A 15,259-nucleotide genomic window follows, 5' to 3' on the forward strand; every position below is an offset into this window, starting at 1 on the left:
TTTTGGTTGCAAATTATCGGGTTTATTTGGTTGCTGGATTCGGTTGTAGCTTGAGAAAATCCAACTGATTGGTTGTCTTGATTGGGGTTTTCGGTTGTTTTGGAGGCTCTGAATCTTTAATTGTTGTATTTGCACTGGCACGGATTTGTATAGGTGGATTTCTGTATTGGGTTTTTTGGGTTGGCCATTTTATTAGTTGTGCTATTTTGAGTATCCTGTATAGGTCTCCTTGAAATTTGCCTATTTCCTGCAATTACCCCAATTTATGCCCCTTCATATATATATATATAAATTACTTTACCTAACAAACAACCAACCCCAACACAAAAGATCTATATAAAGCTTATTGGGTTTCTGCAAATCACAAAAAAAGTTCACACAAAGCATCAAGAAATATCACATTTGGGTCTCAGAAATACCTTCTGTCTTTTGCTGGTACTCTGTCACAAGTGGGTTCCGAGAAGGTTGGCCAAGTGGGTTCCGAGAGAAGGTTGGCCGAGTGGGTTTCGGGAAAATCTAACTGCAAATCTACTTCAGCTGCCTCCGACAACAAATCCGGCCTAAATGTTGGAACTAGCTTTGGGGGGAGATTGAACGGGGCAAGAAGGAACGAAAGAGATTTAGGGGTGAAAGACGAACTTTGAGGATTTAGGGCTACAAATTATTGGAAGTTAAGAAAAATGATATTATCTGCATCGAAAAAAAAATATATTTTTACTCTTTGTTTTTTTAAAAATTTGCCATTTTTTTGAATATTCCCTCTTAAATGATGTGGCAGTGGAGAGAGGCTGACATGGATGTCTCTCTCACGCTAAGGTCATGTGCACGGGGACAGGTGTCATGCATGTACGCCTACACCCGTAGGATAACATGGTTAGACGTTAGTTTTGGACGAAAAATTAGACGAAAGTACCATTTATATCGATCTTTTCCAATAACATAAGTACCATCTTTGATAAAAAAAGAAAACTCAATAGGCAAAAAATAAAGTTTGTTAAGTACATGGGCAATTAAGTATTTAATCCTCTTTTCTTTATCTTTTTTTGATAACAAATGGGAGATATCTCTCTCTGTGGGAGTTTCAAAATCAGGATAAAATAATAATGACGCTGAAATATTTAAAAGAATAAAAGCGAGGCGGACAGAGCCCAATACTCTCTCTATCTTCAATTAATACAGAATCTCCTTTTCCTCCGTTCTTGCTCTCTTTCTGTGGAAGTGCTGTCTAGTACTGTTGGGCAGGAAGTCGGCCGGAAGCCATAGTTAAGGCAGAAGAACTCCTGAGGCGATCCGTATGGTCTGAAAGGCAACTGTAAGACCAAGTAAGTAAATTTAGTTTATCCTTCTTAAGTCAAATTGAAGTTCCTATTTAGCTTTCATGTCATAACTGCCATGGCTTTGTACTATATATATGAGTACTATCTATAAGCTAGCCTTAGAATTAAGAAATAGAAGTAATGTTGTGATCTACTGCTCGATCACCAGTCATAATGCGAAGTTCCGCGCAAATGGTGCTCGGAAATGATTTTGTTTTCATTCTAATAAGGTCAAATAGGCAGCGATATATAGGAACGCAGTTCTTGGAGCTTTCTTGTTTCTCAATATTATTCTTGTTTTCTTTCCATACTCTTCATCAATGCTTTTTATTTTATTTTTTTTGTCAGCTCTCAAGGTAAATCACTTGAACTTAGTGCATATGAAAACTTAGATCTAAGATTCGAAGTCCTTCGAGTGTAACCAATTATTTGGAACCACGTCCATGGACCAAAGCTCGAATTTTACCTAATCCGTATGAAGAGAATGCTTTGTACAGTGTTTCAGAACCTGGTCGAGGCGAAGTCTCCGATACCCGGTTATTAATTAAAAAAAGAAGAAGATGATTTTAGAAAGGAAAAAAGACTTGTTAATATTTGCGTCGATACCAAGTTTGTTCGTGTGAATAAATGTTGAGTACTATTTATGTTTGTTCCTGATTATCTCTGTTGATCTGCTCCTAACTACCCCGCGCAAGAATGGAAGATATAACCTAACTGTGGTTGCGTTGACCTGGAGAATGACAAGTAATTAGCGAACCGTTTCTTTAGATACAGAAAAGTTTAACCAAAATATATCGAATTGGAATTGGTGAATCACAAGAGGGATCGATCTGATCCGGACAGGAATTAAAAAATATGAAAAGAATTCTTTGCCAAACACGCCCTTAAATCTCAACTAACAGGACATAAAGTAGCTGCAGCCATGTTGGAAAGGACCCAAAAAAGCTGCTTTCGAGGGGACGAGTATCATGCTTTAATTTTTGGAGTATAAAGCGAAGTTTCAGAATTTGTAACCAGTGTCTTATTCACTATCTAATATTCCTCAAGTTTCCCCTACAAGATGCATCTTTCTGTCGTGGAATAAGTTCATTTCGGATCTTAATGAAGGACAACATTGACGAGAGAGTCGTTTCTTGAGAAGGTTAGGAGACTATGATGATCTCCAACGCACATAAACGGACTTCCGGATGCATCTTTGTTAATTATTTATATAGAGTGAGAGTGGTCCTCAATCTGTGTCTTTAGTATAGATCGAGTAGAGAGAAATAATAGCAGTAGGGTAAGATTGACAACGACAATAGTATCAAAAGGACTTTCAGTAGTGGATCGACAATCATCAAATGTACGTCCTAGCTCCAATCGAACAACACGATTTTGAAATTAAAAATAGAAAAAGAGAAAAATCATATTTAACCCGACGACGACAGAAAGAGAAAATAAGAGAAACTGATAAGCTTACCTTGAACGTTTCTCTTTCTGATTCGATCGACTTTCGGAAATTTTCCGTAGATAAAGAGAGAGGAGCGGGAGAGCAAAAATTTTGTTCGAGCGAGGAAAAGAAGAAATGAAAAGAGGAGCGAAATTCCAAATGCATTTTGTTTGCATAATTGTATGGAATGACTTTTTAGTGAATTGATTGATTAGCCAATAAAAAAAAAAGAGGCTAAGCAATTGAGAGTTTGGAAATGCAAATTTTTTTTTTTTTTTTAAAGTGATATTTTAACTTTTTTTTATTCAAATAAAAAATAAAAAACGTACGTTTAGTTCTAACATAACAGTATCATAAATACATCGTAAAATGGCCATCATCCAGGTCTCATCATGAATGTGTCGTACTGTCTGATTTGCCAAGGCATGGGCAGCAAAATAATTACCTTACCGTTTAAGATGGCAAATTTGCCAGCAGGACAACAAGTTAAACAAACTTTGGATATCTTCTACGAAAAATGATCTTTACACTCATTTCTCACAACAGCCTCACAACAAGCTGTCGTGGCTGGTAGTATTTTATTATTTTTTTACAAAAAGAAAACAAAACAAAAACAAAAAAAGTAATAAAATATTACCGGTCACGTCAACTTGTTGTTGGGCTGTTGTGAAAAATGAGTTTAAGGATCATTTTTCATCTTCTACTATTTGCCTACATCTATTTCAAATTCACCCTAAAAATTTCATAACATTGACCACTTGTAAGGCATTGCCTTCCAAGAAGATATTTCGCAGCCTACAGTTGTAAATTGGTAATGCAAATTTAAGACAACGTGGATCTCCATAATAATTAAGCTTGTTCTTGGATTAAAAAAAGAGTACTAGTCATGGACGCAGAGTTTGGTATGACGGTCAAAGAAGGCCCAGCTAACTTGTATTTTTAAAGCAAGAGGATAGAGTCACGAAGTTTTCTTTTTCAGTTTTGGGCCATTCAATTAGAGAGCCACTGGCCCACAAGCCCTATTTCTCTCTTATCTGTTTTGGAGAACAATTTCTTTTGTTTGAGAGTGAGATTTAAAAGTATTAGCCTATTAAGGTTTTGTATTTTGAGTAGTTTTCTCTTTAATACCATTTTTGCTGCATCTTTTGATACTAGAATTTCTTTATGTTCTGTGCGATTGACTTACTTTATTCTGAAGGGTTCGAAATCCAACCCCACAATACACAAGCACAATAAAACAGTAATATATACAAACTAAATTACCGTAATAAAGAAAATATAAACAAACCACAAATTATGAACTCCCAACAATCAAAGGTAAAACCGCTTCGGAGATACGAAACCCATCTTCAAAAGAATCCGATTGAGTCAAGACTTGGATTGATACAAGTTCTCTAGCTTTATTGTGGTGTGGTTTTGATCTAGTCTCCGTCAATGCTTGTTCTGTTGTTGTTGCATGTGATGTGTCTCTTCGCAATCCGCAACTATTGTGAAGTAAAAAAAACAAAAAAGCAATATCTTCAATTCAACTCTAAAACTATAATCTAACTAGATATTTTGTTACAATATTTGTTTTTACAGGATTAGGATGGACGAGAGATTACTTGGGTCAGAACCAAACCATATTAGTAGCCTGTCAAGGAGGATATGGGTGGAAATGATAAAAACATCCAAGATAGCATTTCCTTCTATGATAGCAAGGGTTACTCAATTTGGAATGTTTGTGGTGACCCAGGCATTTATTGGACATCTTGGTGAACTGGATCTTGCGGCTTATGCACTCATTCAAATCATTACCGTCCGATTTGTGAACGGGATAATTGTAAGAATCTATATCTTCCTAAATTTTTTTTTGGATGCATGATATTTGGAAGGCTTACAATTAATTGTTATCAATAACCTTTTCTTTTTAATTTTTTTTTTTTTGGGTCATATGTCAGCATATGATTGGGGTTACATGCTGACACATCTCAGCAGATTATAAAAAAGTTGTGCATTTATAGAAATTAATTTTTTTTAATAATATTTCTAAGCCATAACAATAACACAATAACCTTAAGAGGCCAGGTTGGCTCAAGTAACGAAGGTTTTGAATTTGATGGTACACCATCAAGTCTAAGGTTCGAATTTTCTTGAATACAAACAATTCTTTGGGGTCACACTCATGACGAAGAAGCCGAATCTTATTATTGTGTGAAGAACGCCTTATACGGGTCCGGAGTTTTCTCTACATAGTTGGATACTGGAAGTGGCCTCATTGAGAGATTTCTCTTCATTAACACTTTTTTTTCATTTAATTTTGTTTCTGTAGCTGGGCATGTCAAGTGCCACTGAGACTCTGTGTGGGCAAGCATTCGGAGCAAAGCACTACCACATGATGGGAATCTACTTGCAACGGTCATGGATCATCAACATTGCTACTGCAACAATCTTGCTCCCCGTCTTCATCTTCTCAGCACAAATCTTCAAGCTACTCGGCGAAGAAGACGACGTCGCAGAAATCGCAGGATATATCTCTTTGTGGTTCATTCCAGTTCTCTACTATTTTCCCTTTGCCTTCAGCATCCAAAAGTACTTACAAACGCAGCTCAAGAACCCAATTGTCGGATGGCTGTCTGCTCTCTCTTTTGTGCTTCATGTTCTCTTGTCATGGATTTTCGTGAGCAAACTGAGCTTGGGGATTCCTGGTGCAATGGGTGCGATGATCATATCGTATTGGTTGGTGTTAATTGGAATGTTCGTGTATGTCTTTGGAGGTTGGTGCCCCAACACATGGTGCGGTTTCTCATTAGCTGCTTTTCATGACTTATTACCAGTATTGAAGCTCTCAATTTCCTCGGGTGTGATGCTTTGGTAAGTCTTCTTTCTTCACGTTTGGGATGAGCTTAAAAATGGGTCCGTTTGATAAAAAAAACTTAAAATCATTTTTTTTTTTTTACATTTTGTTCGAGAAAGCTTAAAGATAATAGGATGGTACACACTTATTAGCATGAGAACATATTTTCAAAGTCTTCAGTAGTTTAAGATTCACCGTATCCTCTCACTCTTTTCCATGTTTCCTTTCTTTCTTTTTTTCAACAGCTTAGAGTTATGGTACAATGCCGTTTTAGTCTTACTGGCGGGATACCTGAAAAACGCCACCGTTGCAATATCTGCCTTCTCCATCTGGTAAGGGCACATCATCATTTCTCTTTTCTGGTCTGGATTTTGATCCACTGAAAATTAATCTCCTTAATTGAATTGGCCATGCAGCCTAAATATCATAGCTTGGGATTTTATGGTTTTCCTTGGCTTCCTAACTGCTGCCAGGTATTTATATACATATGGCCCTTATGACCCATTTTCCTGGTTTAATTATTAGTTAAATTTGCTTAAACTGATGGATTATGATCGTATGCTTTGCCTAGCGTCCGGGTTTCGAATGAATTAGGGAAAGGAGATGCCGAAGCTGCAAAGTTCGCTGTTAAAGTCATCTCCGGCCTTTCAGTATGTCTTGGTGTCGTCTTCTGGATTCTGTGCCTTTGTTTTGGTCATAAAATCGGTTACTTGTTCACAAGTGACGAGGAAGTTGTAGAAGCTGTTTCAGACCTCTCCATCCTCCTTAGCTTGTCTGTCTTGCTCAACAGTGTCCAGCCAGTTCTGTCAGGCATGCATGTTTTTGATTTCATAATACGATCATGACATGAAAGCTTCTTTGGTTGAAGATTTCTATTTTTCTTATATATTCTGTAACTTGTGTTGTGCAGGCGTGGCTGTAGGTGCTGGTCGCCAAGGCGTGGTTGCATATATCAACATAGGTTGCTATTTTCTAATTGGGGTGCCAGTAGGAGTTCTTCTTGGATACGTGGCCAATCTAGGAATCAATGTAAGATTTTTTTTTTTAATCTTGTTGGTCATTTTCTTTTTCTTTTTTATAATCGAAGTCGGGACACCGTTCATGCAAAGCGTCCCTTCCACATGAGTTAGGTAAAGCTCGGGCTTTTGCCCGCGGGCGTTCGTGACCCCAAAAAATTGTTTTCACTTAAAGAAGTCAAACTTTAGATCTGAAACTTCATGGAGCACTAAGACGAAATGATTTCCCAATCCTTGAAATTATTTTTCATAAAGTGGAAGACTCTAATGGGAATTGTTGGTTAATAATAGAGCTAGTCTTCCACTTTAAGAAAAAGAAGTTAGTTTCATAAGATGCATGGGATTTTATCAATGGCCATTTAGATATCACTAAAGAATTCTTGGGCTACTACTATTTTATTATAAATGAGATCAAAATCGACCATCCATGAGAAAATAGATCAATGTACGTGGACATTAATTATGTTAAACTATTAATTAAATGATTAATTTTTTATTATTTTTTTTAGTCAGTTTAAACTTTTGGGATAAGTAGTGATTTAACATGATATCAGAGCCAAAAGTTCTTGATATCAATTCACCTCTTATTTGAATTAAACATTCCACGTATTGGGTCTCACTTATTAAGGAAGAGTTTGAACCTAAAGAGAATTAAATTTACATTTTCCTATTAACTTAAATTTTTGGACAAACAGAAATTTAACTGTCATTGCAATGCAATGTAATTTAGTTGTTTCAATGCTATCATATATGGCAATATTGTCAATCATATTTACTATCTAGATGGAAGAAGAGATATGCCTTAGTTCTTCTAAGTTTTCTTCTCAATAAACTTTTCAGGGTCTATGGATTGGAATGATCATTGGTGTAGTGATGCAATCACTCGTACTCGGCTATATTACCATTAAGACTGATTGGAATGAACAGGTAAACCACAATATATGATTGCAAATTGCATACACCATCGGTGTCGATGGTTTTGTATAATAGAAATGTCATTTAAGATGATAATATATACATTTAACGACGGTTTTTATTGATCTTTTTATCTAGGTAAAGAAAGCTTCGGAACGCCTGAATAGGTGGCTCATGAATCCTTCCAATGAATCTAATGAAAATTCTGCTGAAGAAAGACTTGTGGATGAACGATAGTATTTTTCCTTCTCTCAATTTCGTGTTGGATGGCAACTACGGTCTTAAGTGATAAACCTGAAGTGGTGACTAGATAAGATTGAGTTCATAAGGTGATTTGCTCGGTCACAAGAGCTAAGGTTTTGATTAATTCTTGATGTTTTCATCCCAGCTATACATAATGTGAACAACTTGTAATTGCTAGGGGTGTAAACCCCGCTGCATGGTTATAACCGGCTGGTAACCAGTAATTGGGTAACTAGCCAACTGGCTTGGTACCTGGTTGAAATAACCGATAACTGATCCTACCGAAGTGGTTACCGGTTTTAGAAAATATTGAAATAGGTTATAACCAGTAACCAGGTATATATATATACAAGCCCCTCAACAAAGTCCTGGAATGGATAAGATATCCAATTCCAAATAAGAGACCTGATTAATAGATTAAGTGATTCTGTAATCTTCTCTAAGTTTGACATGAAAAGCGGATTTTGGCAGATCCAAATTCATGAAAAACTAAAATAATAAAAAACTAAAAAAATTTTAAATTAAGCCCAAAAAGTAAGCCCAATACCTTAATTAGGCCAAAAAAAACTCAATTTTTTAAAATTTTATTTACCGCTCCGAATAACCGGGTACCAACCGATTAACCGTTAGTAATTAAATAACCAGTTAATCGGCTATCTGGTTACCAGAGCTGGTTGGTGATTTTGGCCAACCGGCTACCCCAATTACGATTACCGGTTTTAGTCAATAACTAGTAATCTTAACTGGATTTTCACCCCTAGTAATTGTATTAGCAAATCAATGTATGTTTTTAGGAGCCTTTTTGCCCCTAGACAGCTGACATACTCTACAGCTTTGTTATAACCCAAAGACTCAAAAGAAGACTTAGAAGGTGGGTTGAATATATGTATGCTAATCTAATGCGGAATTTAAAATTTTATCACTACACAAACATTCACAAAATATAATTTTTTTTTTTTGATAATAAAAGCAGCAAATCAATCAAAACAAGTAATTTGGTGACGAAGTGTGAACTTTTTAAAGAACTCTTCAAAAGTAAATGAAACCATTTCAAGGCAGCCAAACCCAGGAAATCAATTCATTATAAAAGAATAAGAAATTACAAGATGTTCAAACTTACAAAACCTTTGCAATTGAAACACCCTAGTACTAAACAAATGACCCGCTTGCTTGCTACAGCAGTAGTTCTTTAAGAACCTTTGGACAATAATTCTACTTGATTGCTTTTACCGAAACTCCAATAGGCTTAATACTTTTTGTGAGATCTAAGGTTGTGTTGGTTAAAATAAATAAATTCTACGAGTGGAACAACACGAAGGCTCTAAGAACAAAGAGACCTCTTTTAGCACAAAGTAAAATAACCTAAAATTGTGTCTATGGACATGCATTTGGTATCCTTATATAGACCAGTTTGAACTGTCTTGGAACGACACCTAGAACGAGAGCTTTTGTCAAACTTCAAAGTCATCTCAAGGTCATCAATTCAAACCAATTTAGGACTGAATTTGGAACGGACAGTTCTGTGAAAAGATTCAAAGTACTTAAGACATTGTCAGTTCGATTTAACTTTGGACGAAGCTTTGAATGGAAGGTTCTGCCTGACTTGAATTTACTCTTTTTACACTATCTAGTTCGAACTAAGACCAAAAATATGAATTTTTACAACCCAAAAAAAAAAAAAAAAACTTAAAGTACACTTTGTCTAATTTAAAACCAAATTACACCAAAGTGTTTTGAACACCGAATTAGCCAACCTAAAAATTAACAAACCGGCTCAGTTTGGCAAGAATAAAGATTTAGTATTTCTTCTTCCAAATAATTTAATCACTTAAGAGAAAATCAGGAAAAATCTTTCTTTTCAAACTAAAGTAACATCTTAGGAGAAAAATAGAGTGTATTTTCTTTCAAATTACCTAATTTCTTTGGAGAAAATTATGGATATTTTCCTTAATTACCTTTACCAACTTGTAAGGGTTTTTCTTTAATACCCAAGTTTTATTAAATAAGAGGTATCGTACAATTTCTGCAACATATTCCATCTTGTATGAAATTTAGGAGGCTTTAGCTTCCTCGAAGTGGCCAATATATTTTCTATTTGATTTTGTCATCATTATAGGTTCTAAACCTTATTATAGCACTAGTTCCATTCTAATGTACACTACCAAAAAAAAAAAAAAAAAAAAAAAAAAGGTCTTTAGTGACGTGTCACTATATTTAGTGACCTGTTAAACATTAACATGTCACTAAATCATGTTTTATTTTTTTCTCAAAAATATATATATATTAAAAAAAATATTTATATTTAAGACTAAAATGAGCATGCCTGAAATATAAAAAGCAGCAAGAAGAAGCCTAATGGGGGCTAATACAAAAGAGCATATTCAATCATGTCGGTAGTAAATGATACGTTATTTATGAGAAAATGATAGTTTTGTTTACATTAGGGGACAAAGAGTGTTATATAGGAGCAGTGTACGAGTAAAATGAGAGAGGAGGACCTGAGAATGGCTTCACATATGGCTTTTGTAATAAGGATAAAACTCATAAATAGCACATATCATATCAAGATTAAACTTTGAGCCAAAGGAAAAATCAAAACTAGCAACAGATACCACCTTTGGAGTTTCCTACAGTGCACATATAAGGGAAACAAACCGAAACATAACCTTAATTGGAGATTTTCATGTGAATGTTTCAACATAAAGTCAGGGGCAAAGACTAAAATCCTAAGTATAAAACAGAATCAAGTATGGAGTACCTGTCGTCTAATTGATCCAGACAAGCTAAATGTGCCTGATGACTCGTTATCCGTAGTCAAAGATAGCATGACCGTACTGGTTAAACGGTAATGAGCTGTTCCTTCCTCCTCTGGTCCCACCTAGATAAATATGAGTTGCAGTGTGACTGAAGGAAGGAATGACAGGAAAATGCACAGAGAAAAGAAGGATAGGAGACAGAGGGGGAGGGCAAATTACAATGGCATCTCCCCATCTATACTTGCAGTCCATGGAAAATAAACTTTACCTCAATGACATGTATAGCACCCCATGCCCCCTCCTGCAGGTAACCCCTTCGACCCTGCCCTGTCTTTGAGCCATCTTCATCCTCAAAAACAGTAGCAAATCAGTAACAGGCACAAAACTGTCCAGACTGCCAGTTCGGGTAAAAACTTACCTTTCTTTATTAGAAAGAAACTGATGAAATGCCGCATATAAACTGATGAAATGCCACCTTCATAGTACCTACCAAATTATTGTTAGAAATAATGCAGAAGTTAGTGTTCCTATTTCTTAGCTTGTTATGTGAGTAGTGTGTTAGTGTTCCTATTTCTTAGCTAATTATGTGAGTCATGCATTGAGCATTACGTTTGTTATAGTTTATCTTACTGAGTCCTTTAGTTTAGGAGTTCTAGTTACATAATGGTCCATGTTGTTATTAGTTGTGGTCAAGTGGGTCCTAGTTTGTAGGGTTGTTTGTTTCTTAGTTGGAGTCTATTTAAATGTGTTTCTCAATGAATTATTCAGATCAGTTTTAATCCATACTATCTCATTTGTTGTTACCTCTTTTCAACCTCACAGTTGCATAGAGAAGACTATTGCTTATTCATCTTTCATCCTAATATCTAACTAACAATTATTGTTTAATCAAACTGCTACATTTTTTCAGAACAAGATAACTGATTGAACAAGAAAATTTGCAAACAGAAATTTGGTACTGTAAAAAAAAAAAATCAAAACAAGGCAGAAGTATTTGGTACTGTTGGCAAAACGACATTCAAAACCTCCCTAATAATAACTAATTGTTTCCAAAAATGTCAACACAAAGATTTCAGGAAATTTCAAAAACTAATTAGCAATTACTAAATAATATGAACCAATTCAGTCCCACATACGTATAAACACAGTTCAATTTTCTTCTCCGCTCCTCTCTCTACCACAGCCGCAACCAAACATGAAGTAATAAAGACAAACTACAGCAAGCCCTAACGAAAACACAACAATCCATTAATTTCAGCTCCAAAAAACCCCAATTAACAATTTCACAAAACTCAACGAAAAGCAACTCAACCAACTGAAATTCAAACACGATTTAACAAGCCAAACCAAACAGAAAACAAAAACAAATTAAAATTAAAAGCATCGAAGAGATACATACAGACAAATGTTGCTTTTTTGTATGTATTGGAATACGAAAGAGAGAGATGGAGAACCTATGCATTTAATAAGCCATATTTCATACCCATTCGGCCATAACATAGGGAAGAAAACTCAAAACAAAAACCATCTACTCATTCGGGTTTTATCTTCAAACAAACCCAAAACTTTCACCTAAATTCACGATACCCATGGTTTTTCTACTGAAAATCTTCCCATACAAACAAGAAAATGGAAATCAAAGCCCTACTTACCCAAAAATGAACTTCTCCATGTTTGGGTAACGAGAAAATGCCGAGAAAATACGTCCCTTAGCTTTCCCGGCGCCGTCGTCCACCCCCAACGGTGGCTAGCCCACCGAAATTCTCCCCCAGATTCTCTCCGGTTTTCTCTCCAGCTCTCTCTCGGTCTCTCGGTGGAAAAGGAAAGAACTAGAAGAGGGAGCAGGGGGAGAAAGAAAGAAAAGAAAAAGAGGAGGGAAAGAAGAGAAAAAAGGAAAAACGCTTTTCTTGAGCCAATTTTGGCAAGTCACCACATTAGTGAAGGGCCAAATTTGAAAAGCCAGTAAAGTAGTGGCATGCAACTTTATCACGTCATTAATCAGTAATATGTAATTAGTGACGAGTTCAATTGACAAGTCACTAAATTAATGACATGTCACTTAATTAATAGAGAAATGATTCCTACACTCATTTCTCACAACAGCCCCACAACAAGCTGACGTGGCTGGTAATATTTTATTATTTTTTTTGTTTTGTTTCCTTTTTTTTTGTAAAAAAATAATAAAATATTACCAGCCACGTCAACTTGTTGTGGGGCTGTTGTGAGAAATGAGTGTAAAGGGATCATTTCTCTATTTAATAACGTGTCAATTTGGTACATCACTAATTTAGTGACGTGCAACATGTCACTAATTATTGATGTGTCATTTTGACATGTCACTAATCCTTAACGTGACTTGTTAAATTTTGCCACGTTACTAATAATTTAAATTTTAATATATTTTTTAAAAATTATAGACTTCAAATTTAGTGACATGCCAATAACTAACACATTACATAATATTTTAGTAACATTTCACTTTTTTACACATCACTAATTAAAAACATGGCAAAATGTGAATTACCGTAGAATCATCACTAAATGTTAGGCTTTTTTGTAGTGTACGTAGTATCAAAGCTAAGCACATCATAGTCAGGCATGGAGACGCAATGATTGCGATGCTTAGGAAAGAGATGAAAGTTATATTCTCGATCTCTAATGGTTGATCAATTGAAAATGCCCAAGAAAATGGAGGCCATATATATGTAAATTAATCTTTGCGTTTGGCTAGTCGTGGCCATGAGCAAGAGAATCCAACTAAGGAGGGTGATGATCAGCAATGCAAGCTTGAATATAGGAAGGTTATGTAAGCTCCACAACAATATCAATTCATTTCAGCTTCACACAACCCCTAAGGGCAACAATTCTAGAATGAGGGTTGAAGACGTACATTTTTGCAGAGCCTAAAGGTCGACAAACATATGATCTCAAAATCCCTTTAATGGCAAGAAGTTGTTCAACGTGGGAGAAAACTAATAAAAAGTATCGACGCGCGCTATTTTCCCGACGCTTAAAATAATCACCGATATTTATATTTATATATATCAGCACTTGTGTAGAATGGCTATAATTTGTGCCAGTAAGGCCATCTCCAGCAGAAGCTTCATTTTAACCAAAAAGTCAAATTTGACTATTTTTACCACTTTTTCTTCGTCCAACAGAATGGCCATTATAATTTTTTCCTTAACTTCATCAACAGTGAATAGCCACTACTGGCTTTTCACTGTTCACATGTTTACAATTTTTTAATTGTTTTTTTCTCTTCCCTCTTTCTCTCACTCCTCTCTCTCGCCCACCGGAGAAGACGACGTCCGACGCCGACGCCTCTCTCTCTGCACTGACGCCACTCAGAATAGGCACCGGTCTCCTCTCTAAGTGCCGACGCCGAGGTCCGACCGAGCCTCCCAAAGCTCCAGAGCCGAACGAGACCGTCCTTGACGACCCAGATGTCGCCGCCGTCTACGTGCGTTGCTGGCCGACTCCACCGTCTTCGTCTCCAGGAACTCCACAATCTCCAGCTTCCCCACCGTCAGATCGCCCACCACATGGTACAGAAACACCGTTCTCAATCCCTCGTTTGTCTGTCGAGAAACACCAAGGAGAAGTAAAGAAAATGTTGAATCCGGCTTCCCCACCGTCAAATTGCCCACCACATGGTATAGAAACACCGATACCATTCTCAATCCCTTGTTTGTTTGCCGAGAAACACCAAGGAGAAGCAAAGAAAATGTTGAATTTAGGAAAAATTACCTCACTACACCGCACCACCGACAATCGACCGCTCTAGCCACCATCGACCGCACCAGCCACCATCGACTGTTCTAAGTCTTGGGTGTGGGTGGGCAAGGCTGGTTTGGTTCTGGGTCTTGGGCATGGGTGGGCAAGGTTGGTTTCAGTGGTTTGGTTGTGGGTTTGATGGGGTTGGCCTGTTGGGGCTGATGACGGAAGAGAGAAAAATAAAATAAATAAATAAATAAAAAATATTAAAAAATATTATTTAAAGAAAATAAAGAGTGGGATAGAGATTATTGTTGGAGTGTTTTTAAGATAACCAGTAGTTAAAGTAGAGATTGTCACTTTTTGAGTAGCTACTTTAACTCCAACTGCTAGAGATGGCCTAAAACTAAATTATCGAACATGCATGTTTTACCCATAATACAGAATCTGGGGATCAATCCTTTACCCTAGTCGATCTTCTTAAATTTACCTTTACCCATAACACGTATACGTACAGACTCTAATCTCCCACTTTATTTTCTGAAGAAGCTAGTCCTTAGACAGTGGATAATTTGCATGTTTAACAACATTCCTGTTTCGCCAAAGATGATAAACAGTGCAGCCAAAAGCAAGCCTACAAACCTAAGCTTTAAAAACTGTCTTCCTCCAATTTTTTCAGCCCTTCATTCACCACATCTTCCCAACTAAATGGGGGAGCAGCGACATAATACAAAGTCATGACATTATTTCAAATTTGGCCACCATAGCTGAAAGCAAAAAATAAGTGATATGATCTACATCTTCAATAAACTGCCTGCAAATTAAACGTACTTCGTTTCCCCGTGATAATCCCACTTCAACAACTCATCACAGTTGTTAAGGCATTTTTCATTGCCAACCAAGAATAAATGCATGTTTTGTAAGAAATTATATATGTGTCCCTCAAACACATTTAATTCGTTGTAACGGTTGGAATTTAAATAATTATCATAACGGTAATTATTTAATATAAGGATTGAATATGATTTATT

At 36.3% G+C, this 15,259-nt stretch overlaps 2 protein-coding genes across 6 annotated transcripts; one reads left to right on the top strand and one right to left on the bottom strand.

The window, feature by feature from the left end:
- Positions 1-983: 983 nt before the first annotated feature.
- On the bottom strand, positions 984-12,436 carry LOC133880571 (probable F-actin-capping protein subunit beta). 5 transcript variants are annotated; one of them, XM_062319544.1, is made up of 5 exons: positions 12,164-12,436; positions 10,930-10,986; positions 10,780-10,853; positions 10,514-10,633; positions 984-1,310 (listed from the first exon to the last, which is right to left on the bottom strand). In XM_062319544.1, the coding sequence occupies exons 2-5, from the start codon at positions 10,964-10,966 to the stop codon at positions 1,167-1,169; spliced, it is 375 nt and encodes a 124-aa protein (XP_062175528.1). In that variant the 5' UTR covers positions 10,967-10,986; positions 12,164-12,436; the 3' UTR covers positions 984-1,166. The 5 variants fall into 5 exon arrangements, with proteins under 5 accessions (XP_062175528.1, XP_062175530.1, XP_062175527.1 ...); XM_062319546.1 differs by having other exon boundaries at positions 987-1,299; positions 10,930-10,997; XM_062319543.1 differs by having other exon boundaries at positions 987-1,310; positions 10,930-10,997.
- LOC133880570 (protein DETOXIFICATION 24-like) lies at positions 1,183-7,879 on the top strand. Its single transcript, XM_062319541.1, has 9 exons — positions 1,183-1,322; positions 4,327-4,567; positions 5,057-5,598; positions 5,827-5,913; positions 5,998-6,054; positions 6,153-6,391; positions 6,492-6,610; positions 7,438-7,524; positions 7,651-7,879. Exons 2-9 carry the CDS (start codon positions 4,334-4,336, stop codon positions 7,747-7,749), a joined length of 1,464 nt encoding a protein of 487 aa, XP_062175525.1. The 5' UTR covers positions 1,183-1,322; positions 4,327-4,333; the 3' UTR covers positions 7,750-7,879.
- Positions 12,437-15,259: the final 2,823 nt, after the last annotated feature.

The sequence above is a fragment of the Alnus glutinosa genome, chromosome 10 (assembly GCF_958979055.1).
Source record: "Alnus glutinosa chromosome 10, dhAlnGlut1.1, whole genome shotgun sequence".
Classification (NCBI taxonomy): domain Eukaryota; kingdom Viridiplantae; phylum Streptophyta; class Magnoliopsida; order Fagales; family Betulaceae; genus Alnus; species Alnus glutinosa.